At 35.4% G+C, this 25,706-nt stretch overlaps 1 protein-coding gene across 7 annotated transcripts in view; it reads right to left on the bottom strand.

Annotated features, from left to right (window-relative positions):
• GPC5 (glypican 5) overlaps positions 1-25,706 on the bottom strand; it is a 626,060-nt gene that overhangs the window by 431,233 nt on the left and 169,121 nt on the right. The window contains exon 7 of one of the 7 annotated variants that reach the window (XM_032100036.1): positions 1,957-8,248. The exons of the other annotated variants lie outside the window; for them this stretch is intronic. Coding sequence (XP_031955927.1) covers positions 8,155-8,248 — 94 coding nt within the window. The 3' untranslated portion in view covers positions 1,957-8,154. Of the gene's footprint in view, positions 1-1,956; positions 8,249-25,706 lie in introns of those variants that run through there. 7 annotated transcript variants of the gene reach the window in all.

The following is a 25,706-nucleotide window of genomic DNA, read 5'->3' as shown; positions in this document are numbered from 1 at the left end:
AGAAGAAAAAATGCTGTAGCCTACACATTGAAAATTCATTATTTAAAGATATTTTCTACCACAACAAATAAATTCTGCTCACATTTAAAAATTGGTCAGTAGCACATTGAGACAGTTTTGAAATACACCTAATTTGCCTGAATCTGCATTAACTTGTTAAGGTAATCTATTTCAAGCTAAGGTTATATACACTGTTTCTAAAATACCATCTTTTCCTGCTGATTTTCCTTATTTCTTTTCTTGGAGATACTTTGAATGAATTAGTCCACACTAGCTGAAAGAATTCTGGAACAATTTTGACTCAATATTGTAAAACCCTAAATACATTTTCCTGAAACTGCTCTTATTTCCTACTGTAAAGAAAACATCGATATCATGTTTTCAACATCAGAGAATTATGTTTTATGTTACTTCAAAATCTAATTTCTATACTGTTTCAAAAATTCCAGAACTTTTAAGAATTCTCACTTGAAAGATGCCACGGAAATTAGTCTTCTTGTCAACTAATGGTAATTACTGTAATAGCTATCTATCTGTACCTATCCCCACAGTATGTAACTATTTTCTGGACAGAGACACTACTCTTATATGTGATGCAAAATCAATGCCCCAAAAAGTGTGACAAAACATGTCTGTAATGCACCTTAACAAATAAATGTGTTCTAGTAATTGCAAGGTCTGTTGAAGAGAAAAGAGGAGCTTTGAGACAGATATTTCATTTAAACTAGGTGCCTTGGGCAAGTCACATGTTTAAAATTGAGAAAATAAATTCTTATTACATTAGAAAATAACTAAACAGCAGACATATGCAAGTGCACTAAATCTAGATAAATGAGGACAACAGTATTTCCTTCTTCTTGTAGTATTCTGGAAATCTAACAACCGTAATAATTCCAATGTACCTTCATTTAATGGAGCAAGGAAATGAGAGATATTAATTATCATAAGCAAGCACATAACTGTTTAGAGCAAATAGCTGGAGAAACAAAAGGAAAAACAATTCAAGCAACTTGGAAAGACAAAGCTGTCAAGCCTAATTAGTGTAAAATTGAGAAGCCTGCTTCCCCTATAGGATACTAAAATATTTCTGCTTGGAAATGACAAAAGGGTCATGTAACTGTGGCATTATATAGGACACCAAACCTTGAAGACAGAAGTATGACATATCATATTTTGTCCAACACAATGCTTCAGTGCAGAGACCAAAGGGTCCTCCTCTAGGGACCTGGAATGCACCTGATAATTTTGGGACTGATACCTGACACAGTCAATACTTATCTCACCGCCCCATAAGAAGTACACCACTACTAATGATGTCAAAAGTGCACTTTCACAATCTGTTCTTTGTTATTGACTGGTTTGGGTATTTTTCTGAGGTAATTTATGGAAAATTAGCACAAAATGAGAGTAAAGTTCTGGTGAAGGACTATCAAGCAGATAATTAACTTGAATATGATTATTGATAAAAGGAAAAAAGGTCATTCAGCAAATAAAGGTCATATGAAGGAATCAACTTAAGTCACTGTGCAATGCTAAGAGTGAAGTGCTATTTCAGCAAATTCACTGACATGAGCCATTCGATAGATTTTTTTCCTGTTTATTCTAAAGAATTAAATCCCATGTAGTAAAAAAGCTGCTTTTTTCTGTCCTTCTCTGTTGTCCCAGTACACTCAGAGTTAGCAAAATATTGGTGGATTATTAATAAATCAGTGTAAGCAGCCAATCCATCTCCATGGTTTTGGACTCATTGTATCTTCCTAATTTACCCAGATGTGGATGAATGATGATGATGCAAACTAGGAGTTGGTGACACGTATACAACAGATTACTCTTTTATCTTAAATGTTTTTTGAAATCTATGTGATTAATAGTAATGGGGGGGGGGGGGACATGGGAGGATGGGAGGGGGTTGGTTTGTTGGTTTTCTGTTTTGATTTTGTCAGTTTGGGTTTTTTTCCCCAGATAAAACACTTAAATGTAATCTGTTCCCATTTTCAGTACTACCAAGTCTTGGAGAATATATTTTCCTGAGGAGACATTGGATGTAATTGCCTCTTCATTCAAACCAGTTTTACACTTACTCAAGCGTACTTACTTCATATACATCTGTGTGGAAGGAAAATCAGTCCTCTGGATTATTCCACAGTTTGGATTGGAGAAAATTGTTCTCAGCAACTAGAAGTTTGTTCAGCAGTTAACCCATAACTTTTTTTCATTTCACAGCTTTATTATTCACAGCACCTTTGCTGGAAGCATTTTCATTCCCTGATTTGCAAACTACCTGCATTGCCTGTTCTCAGAGAGCAGGGAATAGCTCATATGAAGAACAAATACAGAGTTATGTATCAGAAGTTCTACAGCATGCTGTATTTTATTAAATAATAGAACCAAGCATTACACTATAATGCCATTTATGTGCTAGTGTTACTTAATCTTTATGGGAAATTAAGCATTTTGTAGAAAGCCCTATTTTAGCAATTACAGTAAAGTAACTTTTCATTTTGCACTGGTGCTTAACTAACCTTATACCAAAGACAAGTACAGTTGCCTTAACCTTTGATGCTTTTCACCCTCCATGAGAGCCATTATGAATATTTTTTAAAGCATTTCAGGACAAGCCACAAAGAATATGGATTTAAATAAAGTCATACTCAAAGACAGTGGCATATGCATGAAGAGCTTCACTTTCAGAAGCTATTAGTAGCAGAGTAGTGAACTGAACTTCTGTGTAACAAACTTCTGGAGAAGACTGAAGGATACTCTGTGAAGTCACTATGCAGTTATCTGAACTGGCCTATTAAGATTTGTGTAGTTAATTTCAAATTCTGTTATACAAAATCCTATCAGTACCACAAGAGCATGTTTTAGATGCACATCTTTAATATCTAACAAAATAGGAATAATGTAAACACTGTACACAAAGCATATCATGGCACAGAGGACATAAGCAGGGATACAAACACATTCAAGGATCTTTCAGTGTTGTCCACAACATTTCAGCCCAATAGTTCTTGCATTCGTGTGCAATGTGGAGCCATCTTTTAATGTTTCTTTAAAAAGATGAACTCAGTCTTTACCGTTTGTGGGTACACTCAGTAAACATATTGAGCTAAGAAAGCTGACATAGCTAATGTTTCAGTGTTTAAAGGCAGGGAGTGTACTGGAGGCTTAAGAGCTTTAATAAACTTTTGTGTTTCCCCTTCTTTCCAACCACCCCTTCTTGTGTCTTCTTTTTACAAATTTCAATTATCACATTCAGTTACTGCTTTCTTTTAGATATGAATGAGTGGATGTAAATACTTTATTTTCTCTTCAGTGGGAAAAGGTTCACAGGACCATAGTTGCAAAAATATTTCAACTGAATTATAGGAAGATCATATTTCCATGTCCTAAAACAATTGTTCCAGTTTTGTTGTCACATGAATCACTGTAATTGTTCTTTATTTGTGACAAAATTACAATGGAAATGTGGTAGTGACTCCCATTCAATCAAATCTTAATATAATAGAGCTTTTAGACAAATATCACACATTTTTCCCCTGAGAATGCCCTCCCCTCCCCCCATAACAAGAAGGAATATTACAAAATTATTAGCAACTGTACTCCACTTACCTATTTTGAGCTATGTAAATATAAGACATCTATTGCCTAAGCATCTACTGCCTACAGAGTATGGAAAGAGAAAGAAAGAAGAAGGGCCTCCTGTGGGAAATAAAGCACTAGTGTAGGATGAAATGATGACTTGTCCTCTCCATTGGACATGCCTCCTAAACAACCCGTCTAGACACAATACAGAACTTCTGAATAACTAAACTGAAATTAGATTGCATTACCCTTGGGGTACTCATTGCTGAAGTGGTAAGCTTCCTGAAGCAAGCCTATTAATCTCTCTGTTTTTCAGTTTTGCATTTTAAAGTCATCAGAATTCTTCTTACTTGTACCATGAAAGACTCTATGAAAAGACAAGAGCTAAATATTATATGTCCAGCTATTTCAGTAATGGGAACTGTATACCTGAGTATCAATAAAATGTCAAAGAACTTGGCATTTTTTTCTGGAACACACAGATCAGTGCATTCTAGAAAACAGGACAGATAATGACGAGCTTTTATCTTCCCTTCTGTTTCTAAAGAAGCCCTAAGTAATTTACTTAAATATTCAGCAGAACCAGACAAATTGAAGGACAAAACTTATAAGAAATTGATTTAGATTGTAATGAAATCCTGGAAGCAAGGAAAAGAAGGGTTCCACTTTCTTCCTTTGGGATCAAAAGGAGAGGAATTCTATCATCTATTATAAGTTTGGAAGCTCTGTGTGACTGCTTAGTATGCAGTCTGAAGAGAGAATCAATCTAGATAAGGCTATTCTTAAGAGATTTGATTTTTAACTTCACTTGTGATATTGCCTTGGTTACAGAAATTAATGTCAAGTAGGCAACAAGGGGTTCAAGGATAATGTAAGTCAAGCAGGCTATCTTCAGTATAGGAAACACTGTCAAAGGAAGACAAGAAAGTGCAGTCCAAGTGTTGCCAAAAACATTCTTCAGGAAAGCAGCACCCTACAGCAAATATTGCATGTCTGAAAATATTAAAAGAACCTTGTGTTGCAAAAATATATCTAAAATTCCTCTGTATAGTTATGTATTTGTATGTATGTATATGTACAGACATCTCATTTCTGTTATGATCTACGTAATAAGCCAAACTCAAGTATCCCTGCTCTGTATCATGAAATGGTCAGAAGGTTTATGAAAAAATGGCTGGATTTTAAAAGCATTGTAACAGTGAGGAATTTCACTGAGAGGTAAAACATGCTTCAGTATCACAGGACTTGGGGAAGTAGGGTTTCACTTGTGTCTCTAAGTATTCCTGATGTAACAGTAAACAAGCAGCTGGAAAATAGGTCTTCCACACTACAAGAGTGCTACAGTGACATTTTAGTCATAAGTTTTAAGTCCTTGGCTGATGTCAGGAGAACCACAGACTAATTTCTTATGCAAAATCTTTGGAGAGACAGCAGTTTTAAAAAAGGATTCACAATCACCTGCACAGTCACAGAAATTAATATGTTTCTTGAGCTAAACATCATTTCATGTTTGTCAATATACACAGATTTCAAGGCACCTTAAAAATATTTCTCTTCAGTGGATTGTATTATATTAATTCTATCGATTCTGTGGAGTTTACTTCATTGTCAGTTGATGGGATTAAAAATAATGATTCAAGTGATTGATGTGCCTCAGATTTATTTCATACTGTAACACAAGAAAGAGCTGCTAACAGGAAATTCTCCTCTCTGTTAACAGAGTGTTGGTCACATCAGTAGGTCATTCACCTATAGACTAACTTGATCAGAGAGAAAAAGGACTGTGGTTTATTGTAAATAGTTGGGGAGGAAATGAAGAAAGATAAAAGTTCCCATATCTTTACATAAAAGTACATATTCTTTCTTTTACAGTTCCTGGATACAATGATGAAATATGCATGACAGGAGAAACTAAGACATCTAATTCCTAGCAAACCATCGTAATCACTAGGCTAGAGGCCCATGGTCATTCCTGAAACATTTTTTTCAACTCATGAATCTCAAATTATTCCATATAACCTAAAGAAATATATGTGGGACAGACTAAGAACTGTGTTTTTGATGCCTGCAATGGCCTTTATCACTGTGGATTTTGAGATGAGCAGCAGCCCTGAACCCTCAGTCATTAGAAATGAATCTACTCCCTACCCTGGTAGTATGTTTCTAACTGCTGAATTAAAGGAAGCAGAAAACTCTCTCCATTTTTTTGTTGTTTTGTTTTGGTTTGGGGCTTGGTTTTTTTTAATGCATCCTAATCCATTACACATGCTCTGATAACTCTTAACAAATTGCTTATTGCATATAAAACAGCTGAATCCTTCAAATTGTGAAGCCCAAAGAGGTTGATGCTTGAGCTAGAATTCAGCTCGCTTATCTCTGAAATAGGCTTTTAATAGCCAGGGATAAAAAAAAACTTGGCAAGCAGTTTAAAGAGGAAGTGCCATATAAAGTCAAGCAATAAAGAGATGGAGCAGCATGAATAGCCATGCAAACTTCTGATGTAGAGCGTTGTGCTTTTATTTTTTTAAGTCAGTGCTACTGACAATTATCTCCCCTCTCTAGGAGCTAGAACTATTGTATACAGGGGCCTTAGTATCAACATCTTAAGGCCATTCTTCAGACTGTGGGGTTTCCTCCCCTGATCTTATATTTTCCTTAGAAGCATGTAGCCTGTCAGCAAAATAAATGTTGAAACAACAGTATTATGACCATTTAAAAATACTGATTTAAAAATGCAAAAATACTTTTTTTCTTTCCTTTTGAGCATCCTCCCTATAGCATAAGGCCTGATTTGACTAACTGTACAACAGATGCTTTACTGTGAAGGAGATGAAAGCCTAAAACATGAGTTATTAGGGAAACTTTATAACAAGTACTGTGAAGCACTGGAATAGGTTCGGGAAAAGCTGGGGACTTCCCATTTGGGATGTGGCAATTCCATACTGCCATGAGTCTGCTGTAAACACTCTAACACAGCATGGAAACAGCAATTTCATCTGAACTGCTGAGCCCTACACACAATAAGGCAAAATCCTAATATGCCCAATATTGTGAATAATATGGTAACATGGTCTATTAGTTCAACTTTTTTGGCCACTTCCTACTTAATTTTGAGTGAGCATTAGGATGTACTTTTCATTAGGATTTAACTTTTCAACCAATGTAGAAGGAACAAAGTGAAAGTCAAATAAAGAAAAAAGACTTGGGTCAAAATATTCAGGACACATCTCAAAAATACTCATTATTCAGGTCATTGATCTTGCTACTTTGTTTTCAGAATAAGACTGAGTCACCAAAAGAGCATCGAATATTTCTTTTTTGGTTTGCAGCATTCACAAAGAGCAGTATTAATGCAATCTATATTCTCTGACTTAAGCAAGACCCAATCTTATGCTCTTCATTCAAAGGAATTTTCAATTTAAGGTCCTGAACTTTCAATGAGTCTATTCAAAGAGGTCTCCGTCCAGGCAGATAGTGAAAATGCAGACCTCAACTGCAAATAGGATTAGTTTTGTAATCTCACTGTTTTGGACACCTTAGAAAAATATTGAAACAAAAAGGTGCCATGTTTTGCTTTTTAATTTATTTGTTGGAGTGCTTTTTAAATACAACAGCAATTCTATAAACCAAAAGACAGAACAAGGACTTCCTAAACAGCCTCTGATATTATCAAATGAGTACGTTGCTCACCAAGACAGGTATGTGCATATCTTGCCCTGGGACCCCAATTTTCTTTTGTCTTAAATGAATTTTGGCAAGTGTCATCTAAATTTATGAATTCAAAACCATTGTTCAGAGTAAGAAACAGTTTCAGAGTCCTTTAGACATTCTGCTACAGATCTTTGGCAAAGTTTAAAAATTAAACATACCTTTGAAAAAAGATTAATTTGAAGGAAGAGACCGAAAGAAAGCACAGAAGTGAACTTAAATTTCTCAGTTCTCAAGCTGTGACATAAACATTGGACAATTATTCCACTATTTATCTGGAATTTCACTAGTTTATTTAAAAAAAAGCAATTAAAACTACTGGCTAGTGCACCATGGGAATGAAGTTTAATTTTTTTTCTCTGGAGGAACGCAGTTTTGTAATTCTAAAACTCGTATGAGATGACAGAAATCTGAATATCAACAGAAGCTTTTTTGTCCCTGGAGAAAAAGAGATAATAATTACATCAATTATTTCCCAAATATTCAGGTAAAAATTTGATCTTCAATAAAATTTAGATTTATGGCCAAGATTTTATTCTCAGGCATGGTTATACTAAATTTGCTTTTTCCCTTGGTTTTTAATTTAATTTTGTAAATGTAAATATATCATATATTTTTATACATAATACATAATATAATAATATATAATTTATATATATATAATTAACTGTAGATTGAGGTGGGGGGGTGCCAGTTTGCTCCTAACGATAACATCATCTTAATGAATTTAACAGGGTTTTTTCTGTTAAGTTTGTGCCTCATTCTGATTAACTATTATTAACCATACACTGTGATCAATAAATAGTACCAGGAGACATATTTCACTAAATCATCAAAATCACTTAACTCAGGAGCCTTTCATTATATTTTCTCTCCCCTGTCCAGCTGAAGAGGGGAGTGATAGAGAAGCTTTGGTGGGCATCTGGAGTACAGCCAAGAACAGCTCACCACAGACCTGAGCAAAACAAAATCAAGAAGACATGGAAGAGTTTTGAGATGTTCTCAGTTTCTGAAGTTAACACTTACAGATTTATCTTGCAAACAGCATGGACCATAAACTCAGCTGCACACTGGGCTAGGGGTTGATTTTCTAAACAGCTGAACTCTTTCTGAAAAGCTTTTAGTTCGTTTCACTTGCGTATTTCCTTTTCCTTTCACTAGAAGATCGGCAGTGTCCAGAAGGACTCTTTCTCTCCCTCAGATACATATATATGCTATTTGAGATCCTGTCAGGTACCACAGCTGGCCAACAGCTGCTGCTTCAGACCTGTGCAAATCTCCCACAGTGTGTGCACCTGCTCCAAACAGGTCATTCTAGTTACTCTGCGTATTGCAAAGAAACACATTACAAGCATCGTACCTTATTAAAAAAAATTCAGCATTATCAATTCCTGAACTGCATTGGGAAAACCTAACATGCTTAGCCATAGTTGTAAACTAACACTAATATTAATATATGCAGCAATTTCCAACATCTACATTGAATTAGACAGGTTTGTTTTACTTATTATTTAAATCATGACTGCACTTAAATAACAATTAGACATAAATCAGATATAAGTTTAGCCCTTGGATTTCTTGTTTTGTTTTTGTTGTTGGGTTTTGGGCTTTGTTTTGTTTTGTTCTTATGTATTTGTGTAACCTTCATATGGAAACTTCTCAAATTTTCAGGATATTTCTCAAAACCTCTGGTTTTGAGAGATTCTTTTGCCCATGCTCCAAGTTGGATAGATGCCAGCCAATCCTGATCCAAGGGATGTGAGCTCCAGCTACTTTAGTAATCCTAAGGAGAGTACAGCACCGTGCTAACAAAGATGCACAGCTTTCAGATTGAATCTCACTGGCCTTTAGCCAGCTCCAAGCACAAGTGAAGTGAGTGTAGGTTTGTCTGTAAAAGGCCAGGAAGATTTGCTGTGACTTGCAGTAAGTCAGATTCCCAGCACTTCATAAAATGATCACACTTTGCACTGCCAGGTGTTGGATGGCAAAATCTCTGAAAGCATCTGTGGCTAGTGTTTGAATAAATACGTCATATATCAAGAGACCTTCGTTGGCATAATAAGACTGTGAACTACATAGAAATGCAAGAAGGAAAAATTAAGTCCCAGTGAGATCTAGGAAACTAGAAAATGTGTATTTGATAGAAGAATTATACATGCAGGTGTTTTTGTACCCAGAGAGACTATGTTAACTGAGGATGAGGCACAAAGATAAAAATGCTTATTCATTAGCAGGTGTGGACCTGATATCCAGACTGTTTCACACATAGGCACTTTGGAAGGCACTTATGTTAAAATAGTCATGCACTTGTACCTGTGTAACTAATGTGAATGCAATTCCATAATTTCATACTTACATGATTTACAAATGTTTGGAAAATGAAAATTTTGCAGGAGATAAAATATGGTATAGGTGGTTATGAGAAATTATATTTATACCATCATGAAAACCCATTTTGTCAAGCCACATAACTTGAGAAAACAAGACTTTATATATAAGCATAAATAACAGAACTTGAGAAGATTTTGTCTGTTGCTGTGTACAGTTTTTTTTTATGGAAGATAGTAACTTCAAACAAAATAATGTTTACTCATGACTTCATATTTCTGTAATGAGAAATGTGTGACATTTTACAATAACTTTAGTGACTGAAAAAAAGATGTATGCAGCAAAAGTTTATAGTTCTATTTAACCTAATCAGAATCAGTCAAGAACTTCATCAATATTAATTCTAATGAGGCTGCCACTTCCAATACATACAAAGAGGTCATTTTCCTGTTGTTATGCTGTTATATACTTTTGGATGGAGGGGAATAAACAGCACAAGAATTTTTTTTTCTTACATAAGCAGGAAGCAAACATGTCAAAATGCATATTTTGCACATACCACATTTTGAAATGTGGCATGAAAGATCATAATAAACAATCAACAATCTTTTTCTGTTTATTGTAAACTTGTGGATTTTATATTAACAATATCCAGTTGACTAGATTTCCTTAGGTTTGAAGCAAAATAATTTAAGTTCATACCAATCAGCTTCTTCACACTTAGTAGGCAAACAAGAAGTGCTAGCAGATTTTGACTACTGTTTAAGTGAATAATCCCAGAAAAAGTACCAAATAAAATATGCATCTATTTCAATGCAGAGAGATACAAAAATTCCCTATGCTTTTCACACACTTCTTACAGTGTAATGTAATGTGTGGCGCATCTTGTGATGCATTTCTATGATATTTTCATCATCTAGCATGCACACGAATTGTTCAGCACCCACACATACAGTGAACATGTCCATACCTGGGGAATGCATATGCATATATTCATGAAAAGACATATATGTCTATCAAACTAAAATTATGGCACTTGATCAAATCTCCAAAGTGGGATTTTACACACCATTTCTTGGGATAGCCTGCTATAATGTTAGCAGAACCAAGTGTGTAATAAAGCGGTCAGAGTGATTATAATGTAGAGGAAAAAAAGACTTTTGATCCGCTTTAAAAAAATGATTTTAGCAGCTGTTAGACAGCTCTCCAGTGGGAGGTCATTATCTGGAGGTACATAGATTGGCCTGGGTTAGTTCTGCCTAAGGAATTGTCTAAAAGTGCCAATACTGTTTGCTCAGTTGCTGAGTTCCTCTGTAGTCAGAGAGACAGGGAAAACTTCAAAGGGAAAATTATCCCATGTAAGTCTGATTCAGCTCTATCTCTCCACTTGTGACAACCGACACCCCACCAAAATGGAAGACTTGGAGGAGGCAGGCAAGAAAGATGAGCTCAGGGAAGCAGGTAAGGAGTGGTCACCAGTCACTGTAGAGAACACGGAATGGATTTCAGCATGGCAGGGACAGGAGGGTGACCTTTGTTGCAGATATCCATTGTACCAGTGGGTCTGCAGGCTGTAAAACAGCCTTCCCTGTGATAATTAGGAGAGAGCAATGTCTTCCTGAGCTAGCCAGACCACTGTACAATGGATCAACCCAACAAAAATTATTAAAGCTCCACAGTTAATGAAAGGAACTTCGAACAGAGAAATGGGCTTGAGTTGGCTTTCACCCACAAGCTCCTTCACGGAAATTGGGCACATATGGTGTCATGACATGTCAGTAAGGACACACAGATCAGTAATGGCAATCATGTTTGTGTTGTGGTTCAGCTGCATATTTCAATCACTATGTTATGTTTTGTTGTGATTTCAGAATATTGCTGTATTAGTTTCTTAAGTCAAAATCACATGTAATGCCAACGATCTTCACATAAGTAAACTTGATATTAAAAATTAAGGTGTCCTTGTGTAAAATACCTAAAAAACCTGGTCAGACAGTATTGGGGTCTGACACCACTGAACATAGGAGGCAGGAGGACACAGACTCCTTGTTTAGGAGACAGGCAAGTCTTTTAATTAAGATGTGATGAATAAGGGACAAATGAGATGTTCAGGATTCAGGTCACTGGATTTCAAGTAGCATGGTGCCTAATAGGATTTCAGGGACTACACGTAGCTGGGTTTAATCAGTATAGGACAGTCATTTAGGAAAGAATGCGGCATAATTCCATTTTGAGCAGCATTTTTCCATATGGGTGTCTCCCTATATACACTGGCATTTCTGGGGAACTTAGGATGTTCTGTGGGTAATTATCTGTCAGCAAAGAGAAAAAAAAAGAAAAATTCTAAGTAAGGAAAAAAGTCTATTTCTCATCTGGGCCTTATCCTTTACGAAGTAATAGACATTTTCCAGATAGTTCTGTGAGCAAATGATGGCCAATGTACACCCTCTAGAATATGTAACTGCATTAATCCCTTTAAAGAAAATGCAAGTGTTATGTATGTTATGATAAAAAAGAGAGACAGTACCATCAGTACAGGAGCTGCACTTCAGCAATCACTTCTAGCTGTCAAAATAACTGATTCTAATAGGAAGACTCAACGGAGAAGAGAAAGTGCAACCATATATTATGCAGGGAAAAAATTAATCACAGTATCATGTAATTTACAGACCAATGAATTGATTGGCCCAGGTTCCTGCATTTTTAATTTTATCTGCTGTCAGTACAAGCACTGTAGTTCATGCCAACACCATATGTTACCTCACATAAACGCCACTCTACTTCTGTGCACTTTCAGATAATGAAGCTCTAGGAGAACTCTACTCGCTTGGCTGAGTCACTTGTAAGGTTTAAAGAAACTTGGCTCTGTGTATTCACGTTTCTAAAGACTGCACTTGGTCCATGAGCAGGTGTGAGTATTAGGTAGGAAAACAGATATATAAACAAAACATTCTGGCTTAAATAAACCTTTGGAAAAAAAAGGTTCAAAGAGGGAGAAGTACATGTAAAAACTTTTCTAGGTAGATTTGTGTCTCTAAATTAAAATATTCATAAAAGTAATTTGAAATTAGAATCATATAAGTAAAATACTAACGAGAGTAGAGAATAGAAGGTAATTTTATATTTTAAATTTTAATTTTAGAACAAAATCTAAAATATAAAATTTAAGAGCAATGGAAGCAAAGCTGGTATGTATAAGAACTTGAAAGCCAAAGACAGACATGAAAATGAGAACAGCTGTCATTTCTACTGGAAAGTAGTATTAAAAGACTTGAAAAAACATGGCATAATTGAAGAAAATTTTAAATATCTCTTATCCAAAATCTACAGAAAAAATCTATATCTGTGGCATTACTTCAAGTCTACAGTTATAGAAAATTAAAAAACTTCTGTAGATATGCTGCTTTTACACATCTTATAGCAAGCAGTTTTCAGTGTTAAAATCACTGTCACAATGTGTTCCAGCCAATAATTTAGAGGACCTTAAATAATTCAATGCAAACTGGATCTTTGCTCTCCTATATACAGCATAAAGCAAAAATAAAACAAGACTAATCTTTGCTTGAAGATGTGATACTAAACTATAGCAGTAAATGGGCAAAATACTGCTTTATTCCCAAACTAGAAATAGGATTTTTTTTTTTTTTTGGTAATGCTGAGCAATGGAACAATTACTTAAGAGAATTAATTAACAGAGCAAGTGGAGCTTACCACCTTTTTTAAAAATGAAACTGGCTATCATTATAATGTTGGGTGTGGATCTCATCCAGAAAGTGTTTGATAGGTGTGTTGAGAACATGCCTTCAGATAGGGCCTGTAGGGGATTTAGTGAGAAGAAAGCCTAATTTAATGATCAGTACTTAGATTTGACATGAGATAATCACGTAGCTGCTCAGCTTGAAATTGCCTAAGATAATTCTGCCTATGCACAGAAGCAGAACTTTTGGTTGCCTGTTAAATTTTCTGATGACTGTTGGTGTTGAGGTAGGCATTTTGACAATCACAGCTTCTTACATGTGCACATAAATTCTGTGGACCAGAGCCAAATTTATTAACCAACCTGTGATGCAGAAAATCTCTGGCAGAGGCAGGGAATTACTTGATTCCTCGAAGCAAAGGCAGTTCATGATTACAGACCTGATCTGGAATTAAGGGAAATGGCTAGTTTAATTCCCTGCTCTGTCACAAACTTTCTGTGACCTTCACCAAGTCCTGGTGGATACATCTATTTATATGTGTAGCTATCTCCAGATTTTTTCTAAATGAATCAATGTGAACCTCTGAAGCAGCACAGTTGCATACACACATCTGCGAAGCATGGCACTCTGGAAGCTAATTCACTCAATTTCTCTTCCAGTAATTCCTTATCAGCCAGATTCCAGGACTGAAAATATCTAAAATAATTAAGTTTTAGCAGTGATGATATCCTTCTCAATGAAAAAAAAAAAAAAAAAAGAAAAGAAAAAAGTAAGCCATGCCATTATCCATTACCTTCTTTTTTGCTCCTTTCCTGCTCAGCATGAACCAAATATTTATTTGAAAACACTGAAGACACTTCATCACTCTGATACAGACACAATCCAGATGGTATTTCTGGTTAAATTTTACTCCTTACAGGGCTGTTACTTCCGTAGTGTATGTTTAGCAAATGGAGAAGGAAGTTTTACTGAATCATGTGTACAGAACATTAAATTGCTCATTCCACAGATAGCCATGGTTCTCTAGATTACTGACTGAGTTTGAGCTGTGAAGTTGAAATTTGCTATTCAAACATCTTCAATTTAAAAATGATAGGATGACTAGAATTTTGTTTTGTCACTTCTTTGGTTCAAAGTAATGAAAACATTATAATAAATTCCAAAGAACAAAAAATAAAACATTTCAAAGAGGGTTAAACAGGTTTAATGTGATGTTATGTATTTCCAGAAGTCAGAAGCTACTGCGAAAGTGTCCTAACCAATGGTTTCAAAATCAAAAATATGGTTACTGTTGCATTTCTATTCCTATTGCAGCACTTGCTTCTGTTTCAGGCTCTGCAAGAGTTGGGTGACAAAGAAACTGCATAAATAAACCTGTCATTCTTTTAAGCTGTGTTTTCAGAAAAAAAAATCTTGATAGTGAAATTGGAAGACTTAAAGAAGGCCATTCATGTTACCCAGGAGAATACAAATCAATAAAGTTCATGGCTCAGAGGTTCTCATTGATTGGAACATACTGGTAGCACAGTAATTTCAAAAACCAATGCAGGGTTTGCCAACCACACCACATTTTGTGATTGTCGACAATAAAACTCTATGACCCAGAAACAACTCTCTACGGTACAGGCCTCTGAATGACTTAATGTGCTTGACTCCAACATGGATCAGCTAAATACTGACCACTGGAAATGCCTTTCAGAAAATTATAATACTCATAACATAAAAGGTTTAATATAAAGAAATCCATAAAATACTGTTGCCTGAAGAGCGCAGACATTTTAAAGCATAAAAGAAAACTAGTATTTCAAGGAAAATTCTCTCTTATGAAAACGTGCTTAAATGCCATGTAATGCCCTTTAAAAACCTACCAAACTAAACTCTTCTATTCATTCATTAGATGTTGAAGGCATTATTTGCTGTCACAGCCAATTCATGCATGCTGCTATGCCAGTAATTAACTTCAAGTCAGCAAGGGAGAAAAAAACATCCACTCCTCTTGCTCAGAGACATATCTCAGTTAAATTCTCAAGAAAAATACCCTTCTCTATCAGTTGTTGCTGCAAAAAAAATGCAGATTATGTCTGAGCTGTACAGTAGCTTATTCTGACTCATGGGACACACTGTGAATGTCAAGTTTGCAGTTCCAAACCATGGAAACAAACATGAAACAAATTTCTACATAGTGCATTAAGTCCTGCAGAGCCAAGTAGATATTCTTGAATATTTAATTGAAGTATAAACACATAATATAGATATATATATATATATATAATTATAACAATGTAACAATCTCCAGTTTGGGTTGCTTGCTAAAGAAGCAACCCTAGATCTGAGGCAGGTTATTTGTTTGATAAAGTCTGTATGGTGCTCAGGTACTCACACCTCAATGCCTGAGTCAAAAAAAGCTGAACAACTGAAGAGCAACAACCCCAGGATTTTTATTTTTCTTCTTTTATATGTGTTTTAGTTTCAAATAAACTGCATGGATGGAATGCTTCCCTGACCATCAGAAGCTGTTACTCAGTGTGTCCTTAATAATTTCTGATTTTCACAGTAAAATCGGCATATTCCTGTCCATTGCTCCATCACTTGTGCCATGCCTACAGCCTATATCCACACGAACTGCTCTGTTCTGCAGCTTGTGTGTTTCCTTGCTTATCCGAGTCTAGAGAGAAGACTTTGTAAGGACCTTCTTTAGTGTCTGGGAACAGATTTGACAGGGACTGTTTCTTGTTTCTTCCTTTTTTTTTTTTAAGTATATCTTCCAGATTGCTCCAGATAGTTCATGTTCCACCTCTGTCTCTAAAGTCATATACCACGTGACAGAAATTGCTAGTGTCCAAGCAAGGATCTCCTGGTGAGTGAATCTGGTTCATTTCTCATGTGCTGCCTCTGCATCCTTTGTTAGAAGCACTGGCTGCCAAGAAAGGCAGATACTCCCATGCCTTTCTATCTTAATTTGATTATTTTCTTCTTTATTACTTTCAGATAAATACTTCAGGATAGAAAACCTCACATTTTATGTGTTTGTGTATTTCTGCTTTCCAGTCTCTTTTTAAAAAATTTATTATGTTTGTAATAAATAAATTACATTTACATGTTATCTAAAGGACCATTAAATCCTATCTTCAGTGGTGTGCCAGATAATCATTTGGCTTCTGGCCATGTGAGCAAATATTCTGTCAGCCTTTTCCAGTTAGCTCAGCTGACTGCTTGCTATAGAATTTTTCTTTCAAACACCTCATATGCTTTCTCTAACATATGTGGGGTCCTGTCCTTTTTTCCTTACAGAGTCCAAACAGTCTTCCTACATTTCTTCTTCTCATCTTTTTTCTCCTCCTCCTCCTAGCAGTCTCCCCCTTAGCACCTTACATTCTCCAGAAGTGGAAGGCTGTATGACACAACCAAATCTGTAAGCATAGCTGACTTTTTCTTAGGAGCGCTCAAAGACCAGCAGAGTTTGAGAAGCTCATATATCTTCATTATTCTGGAGTGCCCCTGAGGGTGCTCTGAGTGGTGTGGTTTTGGGCAGACATCTGAGTGAAATTTAAATTGGGTGAAAATTAGTACAGAATGGACACAGTCTTTCATAAAGAAATAAAGGAAAAAAGCAAGAGGAAAGATATCCAGTATCCAGGACACTGCAGATAAATGGAGTCCACGGTCTGTGTAGTAAAATTCTGACATCAACTCCAGAGACAAAATTCTTAGAGGTTTTACCAACGCTGAGACCAACCTCATATAAAGCCTGAATGACCTTGATGCTAAGTCCTTTTAAAAGCAGGTTCTTCCATGAGGGTGACAAACCCAAGCAGAAGTGAACATCACTGCAGCCACTTAGACACACTCTCACAGCTCTCCCAGGTAGCAGTGTCCCAAAAATGCTGAGAACACCTGTCTTCATTATGTATCAGTATACTCCATCAAGGTAGAAATGTCTTACTACAACCTCCACCTTCTATCACATTATAGGCTCAAATACAAATGAAGTAAAACAGAGGTTAGGTTAAAAAAAGTACCTTCACATGCAAAATCAATTCTACTACCCTACAAACCCTACTGCTTTTAAGCCAAAAGAACAGCACATCCTACAAGCAAGGAAAACTCCTTTTACTTAATCTGCAAAAAAAAATAAATAGAGATTCCTTATGCTCCAAAATTAATCATGAGTTGTTGAGACTTCTTTGCCTCAGATAATTATGACTTCTAATTACAGTTAAGTTTTCATTAGCATATATCCCAACCTTACCAAGCAAAGAACAGTTAAGATATGTTGCGAAAAGATATGACTAAGAACAGGCACCCAAGAGGATCATTATAAAAATATGGTTTTGTAACACCTGTCAGTTCAAAACATTTCTACATATGGTCATGGCTTAATGCTTCCCATTGCTCTTCTCATGCTCATGTTCTCCTTTCAAGTCCCCTCTGCAATTAGTAGTATGTTGGAGCCAGTGAGCAGGGTGTAAATCACCCCCAAACTGGTGTTTTTATGATCCCTCCTGCTGTTGTTCCTCCTCTTCCAGCTGCTTCTCCTTCTGTTATTTTGCCATTTTACAGAATAAGGGCAATAATCTGAATTTTGCAGACTCATCAGTTGACAAACAATTTTGAAAAAGAGTGCCAGCCTTTAAGAATTCTAGTTTCCATAATGCTTGTTTGGAAATTTCCATAATAATTTCCAATCTGGTAGCCAGTTTAGTACTGAATACTGTATGGAGGCTAATTTGGCATTGGTTTTTGCCACTCTAAAGTCATACCAGTTGCCAATGAGAGTGTGGCAACACTATCTGTACCTGAATTTCAAACAGGAAATGTGACAGAAGGAACTTTTAGGAATGGTACAGAAATTCAAAAGACTTTATTTTAAAATCTGGACTTTTTTTGTCCAATTACCATAGTGTCATCCAGTATAATTCAAAAAGCCTATGTTATCCTCTTCACTATGCAAAGGCCATAGCTACTGAATGATCTTCTAGACCCACATTCAAGTTTGGAAGACTCATTTGGGAAAGACGAGTTGTCCCAGTGCGCCATCTTTTCCTCATAAAGAAGCAGCTTCAACAGAACAGTCATCAAGTATTCTTGGCTATTATTTCAGCTAATAGAGCTATTTAAGGAGTAGATAATTGGGCACATCATGGATTCATCTGCTTTTCATTTCCAGTGCTTGGAAGATTAACGAAATTAATCCAACTGGCAATAAAATTTTTAAGAACTGAAAAAACTATTTGGGATATTGCCAAAACTTAAAGTAGCATCTATATCTAAAAATGTCTTATTTGCAAATCAACTCTACAGCATTTCTTTACCCTAATGACACTTACCACATGCTTTCCCTTTAGAAACTCAAAAGAAATCACGTGTGCTCTGTTGGTTATGCAGGTATCTGAATTTTGTCTCATCTTTTATTCTGCATTTACAGATCCAGCAGAAATCTGAAGGGCCATCTGTTTTACAGACAAGACCAGCATGAATTGTACCAGGCCAATAATGCAATTTGAAAGAATTTTTCTGGATTTACCTAAATTGAAATAAATTATCTTGAAATAAATGATTTCAAAATGATAAAACACAAAAAATGTGTTTAAAAGGAAAAACAAAGAAAGAAAAAAGAACAGGATAGGCCTATCATAAAATACATAAAATGTATTTTCCATTGAAAAAGAGAATTTAAGAACAGTCTGTTTTTATAGGGTTTTTTTCCCTACTATTTTTACTCCAGTTAACAGTATCTTACTTAATGAAATTCCTTCATTTTTTTTGTAAATTGTAACAGGTTATCTCTCTCAATGGGAATATATTTCATTTCTTACTTTCATTGCCTTTACATTCCTTTCAATACATTGAAGAGAATCTTTTATCTTTCAACACAAAAGTTTGTTATCACATCCAATTAGTCAAAACTAAATTGAATTCTCTGTACACTGGTCATATCTTTTTGATTTCTGGGTATTGAAAAAAAGGACCACAGTATCATTACATTATATAAAGAAGGACACGGACTCCTAGCTTGACATTTGTATTCTCTTCATATGCATTTTAGAAAATCACAATAGGTTTTGGCTTCTGCCATGTCAAATTGTAAGGTGATACATAATTAGCTAGGTAGGAAAAGAAACAGAAAAGAGAATATTTATATCCTGCAGGGTCAAATTGTGTTTTGAATTGTTCCTTAGCAAGGATTTGGAGTTTGCAATCTTATCTTTAGCAGACTTACAATTTCCCCCAGTTCTATTAATTTGAGATGCCTGCAGAGACCTTTTTCAGTCTTTACAGAACAATTGAAACTTTCCATCTTTCATCTGAAGTCTTTGATGGTGCAATGACTACAATGAGGTGCAGAATTACAAAGGCTTCTTTTGTCCTTTGACCTATTCATTACATATCAGGAGCAGCCTTTGGAACTCCTTCTGAATTTCTGACCACATGGGAAAGAAATATGGTCATAGAGCACAACAGTTGCTTCCTGCCTAGATGACCCATTTTTAACCCACTCCCTCAGGTTTTCTTTACATTCCTATTGTCATTATATGATCTCCTGAACTTGCTTTTTTCTCTATTATATTCTTAAGCCCACATTCTGCTACTGACCGTTGCTTTGCAACCCTTTTGCATTTTTTTGCTTATAAAAAATACACTTTTTTTTCAAAAATTTTCAGTCATAGTTGTATCATCGTAATTTTTATATGGGTGAGAATACCTTCTGTCTAAAATATAACCTTTATTCTCCTTGCAAAGAACAGTCAAAACTGAATAAACACATGTATATAGATACCTATATTAAGTGTCATATCAAATAGAATCCCACTCACAAGCTTCCTTATTTAGGGCCATCTGGAAGATAATAAGCATACTACTGTGTACTAAAAAATGAAAAATAGATGACAGGAAGTCTCAAACCAAGTAATCTAATACATATCTCTATATATAAATATATTTTTAATCAGTTCAACAAAGGATTCTATAGACTATTACATTTGTGTGTAAATCTCTCATTTTCCAATTGATTAATTAAATTGTCCGTAAGTATAAATATTTCACAGCCTTGAGTAGTAACATCTTATGCATAGCTCATGCTGTTTACCTTGAGGTGCCATAGTTCAACATCTCCCATTTCATCTCCCATTTGTATATCCCTCTCCATAAAATACCACAGCTACCTGGAGGCCACCTCTGTTACACTTTTAGATGAAATATAATTATACTGTTCATTAGTTCAGGGTTAAATTCTAAAGCTGTCTTAAGCTCATCATTAGAAATGTTCTGTAGGTCTAGTGCTGCCCGGCTCCTCACTGAGAGAAAAGAAGCCTGGGATTGTCCTGCAGGTTCCAGGCTCTGTTACACACAATCAGGAGAAGAAATCTCTCACCCCAGGCCCTCTGGATTACTTTTTAAAGGCCATCAGAGGCACTTCACTTTCTGGGAAAATAAAACAGGTGAGCACAGCCTTCTAATTTAGGCAGCATTAACCACATTGCTTAAGCATCACATCTGTGTTTCAGATGCAGAATCCAAAAGCATTTGGGCAACATTAATGAATCAAATTCCATGACACGTAAAGCAAACTATAATGTATACACTGAATTTTCCACTTTAATTCTAAAGTCCTCTCTGCTAAATAGAACACATTTCTCTTTGCTTACTATACTTACTGTTGCAGAACCCCATCTTCACTTCTCCTGTTGCAAGGCATGGTTATATGTGGTTTGCATACAACTTATGACAAGATTCATTGAATTCTACACTCGAATCTGTGATTTAAAAAAACCATGTATTTTCCAACCCTGCACTAAGAATCCATTTTTATTATCAGAAGTTTAGCAACAATCCTGTCAGAGAGTATCTTAATTCATCTGGTTTTTTTGAGAAGCTCCATCCATATTTTGTTTTAAGACTACTTTAATGGATAATTCTATATGCATAACCACATTCCACAAACATAGCGTTCCTCCTACATTGAAAAATTGAAATATTTTTCAGTTCTTTTGCTGGCAGACGAATTCCTTGTTGCTCATTTTTTTCTTTGCAAAGTAGCCAGCGTACAAATAAAGTGTGTGCATTCTACTTAAAAGAAGCTTGATGTCTGCATTTACTTTAAATACTTGCTGTTTTTTAACTCAGAGTTGTTGTTGCCTTTGTCTTCGAATGTTTGAAAATATTCCCACAAGACTAAAAACTGAAATAAAAAAGTGCTCATGAAAATTGACAGAAGAAAAGCTTTATTCTGAGAACCAGAAAGACAAAATATGAAATGAACTTTTAATTAAAAGAATAAAATAATCTTATATGGAATCTGACAGAAAATATTTGTGCAATGAATCTTCAGCTTTTATTTTAGATGCATGGACAGATTGATAAATAGATAGATAATTGTCCAGTAAATACTCCAAATATCATGAATTTTCTTGGCACTTTGGAGAAAAATATTGGTACTCCTGAGTATTTCTAACTACTTCACAAGACAGGCAATGCTTTAAAACACCAGGCTATTAAAATATGCATTTTAAATAATGGGAGGTCACTGGAGATTTAACACTGAGCACTTTATTTTCTCTCTGTAATAAAAATTAGGATAATATTTTTACCAGTTGGGTAGTGTACACTCTTGAAAAAAAATTATATTAATATCTTCCATATTATGGTGAGAGTGTGGTTCAGGCCAAGACAACCAAATGGGTCTCAGTCATGGTTTTTCTCTGAAGGAGGAAAACTTCTACTTGATCAACTCTTTCAGATCTGTATCCTCAAAAAATGTCTGGTTTTTTAGGTATATAATTTGGTTTAACAGAATATATTGTTTTTGTCCACAAACACAAATTTTGAATGATGTTTTTACGTGTTCATCTGAGAAACTAATGATTTGTAAAATGTGGTACAGAGCACGTTGAATAACCAATTTTAAATCTTCTGAGTCGCATTAAATGGAAGAGTTGGCAAAACTATAGTCTCCTAGGAAAGCCATTTAAAATTTTTATCAGTACAGTATATTCTCATTTACTTAAAACTCTGAGAAGAATTTTAAGAAGCATTTCAGTCTGTTCTAAATTAACATATTTATTCCATTATGATGGAGTATGTAGGACCACAACTATTAACACGAATTCTGTGATTCTTTCTATTTCACAGGCCAAGAGACACACTCCTCTTCAACTGGTGTGACAAATAAATACAGTTTTTAAAATCTTTGTCCTACACTGAAAGGGCCTCACAATGTAGTCCTCCCTTCATGATCTATAAATTCTTATCACTGAAAAAAGAAACAAAACTTTGTGATCCTTAGGATACAAACTTGGGAAAAGCCATGTTTCAAATTAGTTTAATCTTTGCAAGAACAAAAAATGCCCTCTCTCACATTAAAATGAAACAAAAGCAACCAACCAACCAAAAAATAACTCCTGATGGATTTCAATAACCACTTGATAGGCTACACATTAAGTTCTAACTCCATAATTACACATTAAAATGAAGTACTGTACTACTCCATTTGGCCTTCTTGGTTCCTAAATAATGCTTTCAGAGTGATGTATAGGGCTATATAATGGGGTTCCTACAAGAGAAAGACGTCTTAAAATACTCTTTCCGTAACAATGTTATAAATACTCATTCTGTAGTAATACTAAAAATCATAAATTAAGAGGGAAAGGGAAAGTGAAAAGATTTAGTTATCAGTGCAAGACAGTATTTAAAGGTTATATTTTAAATATCTTTAGTATGTGAAAGTAAAACAGCCACTGAACAATTAACAGGTTTTGTACACTTAGTTCCTCATTTAAAAAGAATTATTTTTAAGATTGTAAATTAAACAAAAAAAAGCAAAGCTTTTACCTCTTTATGACAAAATTCCATTGTGAGCCTGTTTCTCATTTATACTGAAGGCCATTTACATGTTACTGGCAGGGTTAAGGGGACTTTCAATGAGTGTAAATGTAATTTACGTTCCACCAAAATTGAAGAGTTGATCTCTCCCTGTTCTGCAGTTACATTCTAATGCATAATTTACGCATAACTGAAACATTAATGTCAGCTAAAATAATTAATTTTTGAAATCCTATATAAACTTAGTACCAAGCTTCATTCTTAAAGATGTTGCTAGGTGGCCTTTAATTTATGTGATGTACAGTAACCTTTTCCACTGGTAAATGCGCAGTTTGATCTGCCAATTAAATTAAAAAGCTGTTCATGCCAGGGAAGATGTTCAAAGGATGAGTGCATTTCTGATAGGAATACCATAAAGCTTCTTTTCTGTTCAAAATATAACAAGATAACTTTTCATCAGTACCCAGAATTAACACAGATTTTATTATACTTGATGCTATCCTTCAGCAAATATCATACAAGAAAAAAACCCCAACAGCTTGATAATAGATCATACTAACCACGTCGAATCCTCTATACTGCACTTGAGAAACTTGTTTGGATTATTGCTACCTCATTCTGTTTTATCAAATCAGTTCAGCTCTACATCTGAAGACTGAGAGAAAAATATAATCTATTTTTGGAAAATGATGCCGAGTGTTAAGAATAATCACATGAACTAAAGAGGTTATATGAAAAAATGCAAACATAAATAAATAAATAAATATGTGAATTGTGAAGTCAATTTCGGTTGCTGATAGATCTGAATTTTGGTCTCCTTTCTAATCACCCATCTATGTATTTGTGGATATTCCTCATTCCCTAGACACATGATCATTGAATGAAGACAGCAAAAGCTAGAACATAAAGTTTTGTAAAAACAAAATTAAAAGCCATGCAAAACCAAGAGTGTCACACAACCCTAACTTTTAGTTTGGAAAATGACCAGGAATACCTAATAGAAGCTGCTTGAAGACCTTTGAAAATTTATATAGTAGTAGACTCAGTAGCTTCTCAATAGAAAGTTTGCCAATTTAATCCACTTAGATATTTTCCATTTTATTGCAGCTTTCAATTGGCTCGGTTTTCAAAACTGTGGAAAAGCATGAAAGAGCTGAAACATGGGCCTGAGACTGATCCAGATCTTTTTTGTCACTTCAGTCCCAAATGTTTTTTTAATGGCAACTTGAAGCAGAGGGAAAATCCATTATATAGTACGGATATTGCTGTGCAAACATGAACATGTGAAATTTTTCTTTTTACTAAATCATTGTGACACCATCTGCTCAGCCTTATTTTCATACAGCTTGACCTATTTCCATTTATCAAAGCAAAACAGTCAGAAAACAGAAAAAATTGTCACTTGATAGTAACAGATGAAAAAATAGGATTTGTCCTGCCATTGCTATGATAAAATTTTAACCCATCCCAAAGCCTTATAGAAACAACTACTTAAACACAGAATCTATTTTCTGTATTCCAAGACAGTCTATTCACTGCTAATGACAAAGACTCAAATAGTAACACTATTCGCTTTTCAGATGCACTCATAGTTTTTATAAGCCATACACACTTACATCAGCAATACAGCAAAATGCTGGAGACAGAGCAAAAGAAAACACCCAAAATACATAGAAGTCAACATGAATCTGGAATTTAAAGCATGAGCAATGAAGACACCAACAACATTTAATGTCATTTCCCCTTGACTTCCTCACAACCAGAAAGAGAGTGGACAGCAGCAGAACCACTACAGTTCTAAACAGTGAATGAGATGCATGGACCCTCAATCCTAATTCAAATCCTATTTGCCAATTATGCTTTATTTAAATATTTTGGTATCCTGCTGGAATCAGCATATTCAGTTTTGCGATAAAACTGAACAACAGCAGTAATGAATACAAGTATCACTTGAGATGTGATTGAGTAAGTGGACCTGACATAAAGGTGGAAGACTGACAAAGACTGACCAAGCCAAAGGATAGTGTAAGAAAATTATCTTTGCAGGATGAATGACTGGGGCAAAATTAGACATGGCAGTTCAGCGACCCCAGTTAGTGTAGCTACATTATTAATATTACTGGGTCACTACCAATCTGGAAGTTTGAGAGAATTTGGCTGTACTTGGGGCATTTTCTGTGATGGTGTAAACCCCCATTGCCAGTTTACACCAAATGGGAACCAAGTCCAGTTACAGCAAATTCTTTTTACTTGGCTGTACAAATTCTTTCTTCTTGGCTGTGCTCGTTTGGGCTGAGGTAGTTTTCATCATGGCTGTGTTTTGGATTTGTGCTGAACACAGGGTTGTAGAGATGTTTTCATTATTGCTGAGCAGTGCTTACACAGAGACAACATCTTTTTGTACTGCCACACTGGCAAGGAAGTTGGGGGAGCATGAGAAGTTGGAAGGACACACAGCTGGGACAGGTGACACAAACTGACCAAAGGGATATTCCAGACCATGTGACATCATGTTCAGTATATAAAGCCGGGGGGAAGGAGAAGAAAGCGGGGGACATTTGGAATGGT

The sequence above is a fragment of the Corvus moneduloides genome, chromosome 2 (assembly GCF_009650955.1).
Source record: "Corvus moneduloides isolate bCorMon1 chromosome 2, bCorMon1.pri, whole genome shotgun sequence".
NCBI classification, from domain to species: domain Eukaryota; kingdom Metazoa; phylum Chordata; class Aves; order Passeriformes; family Corvidae; genus Corvus; species Corvus moneduloides.
This window is presented reverse-complemented; position numbering and strand designations above follow the sequence as displayed.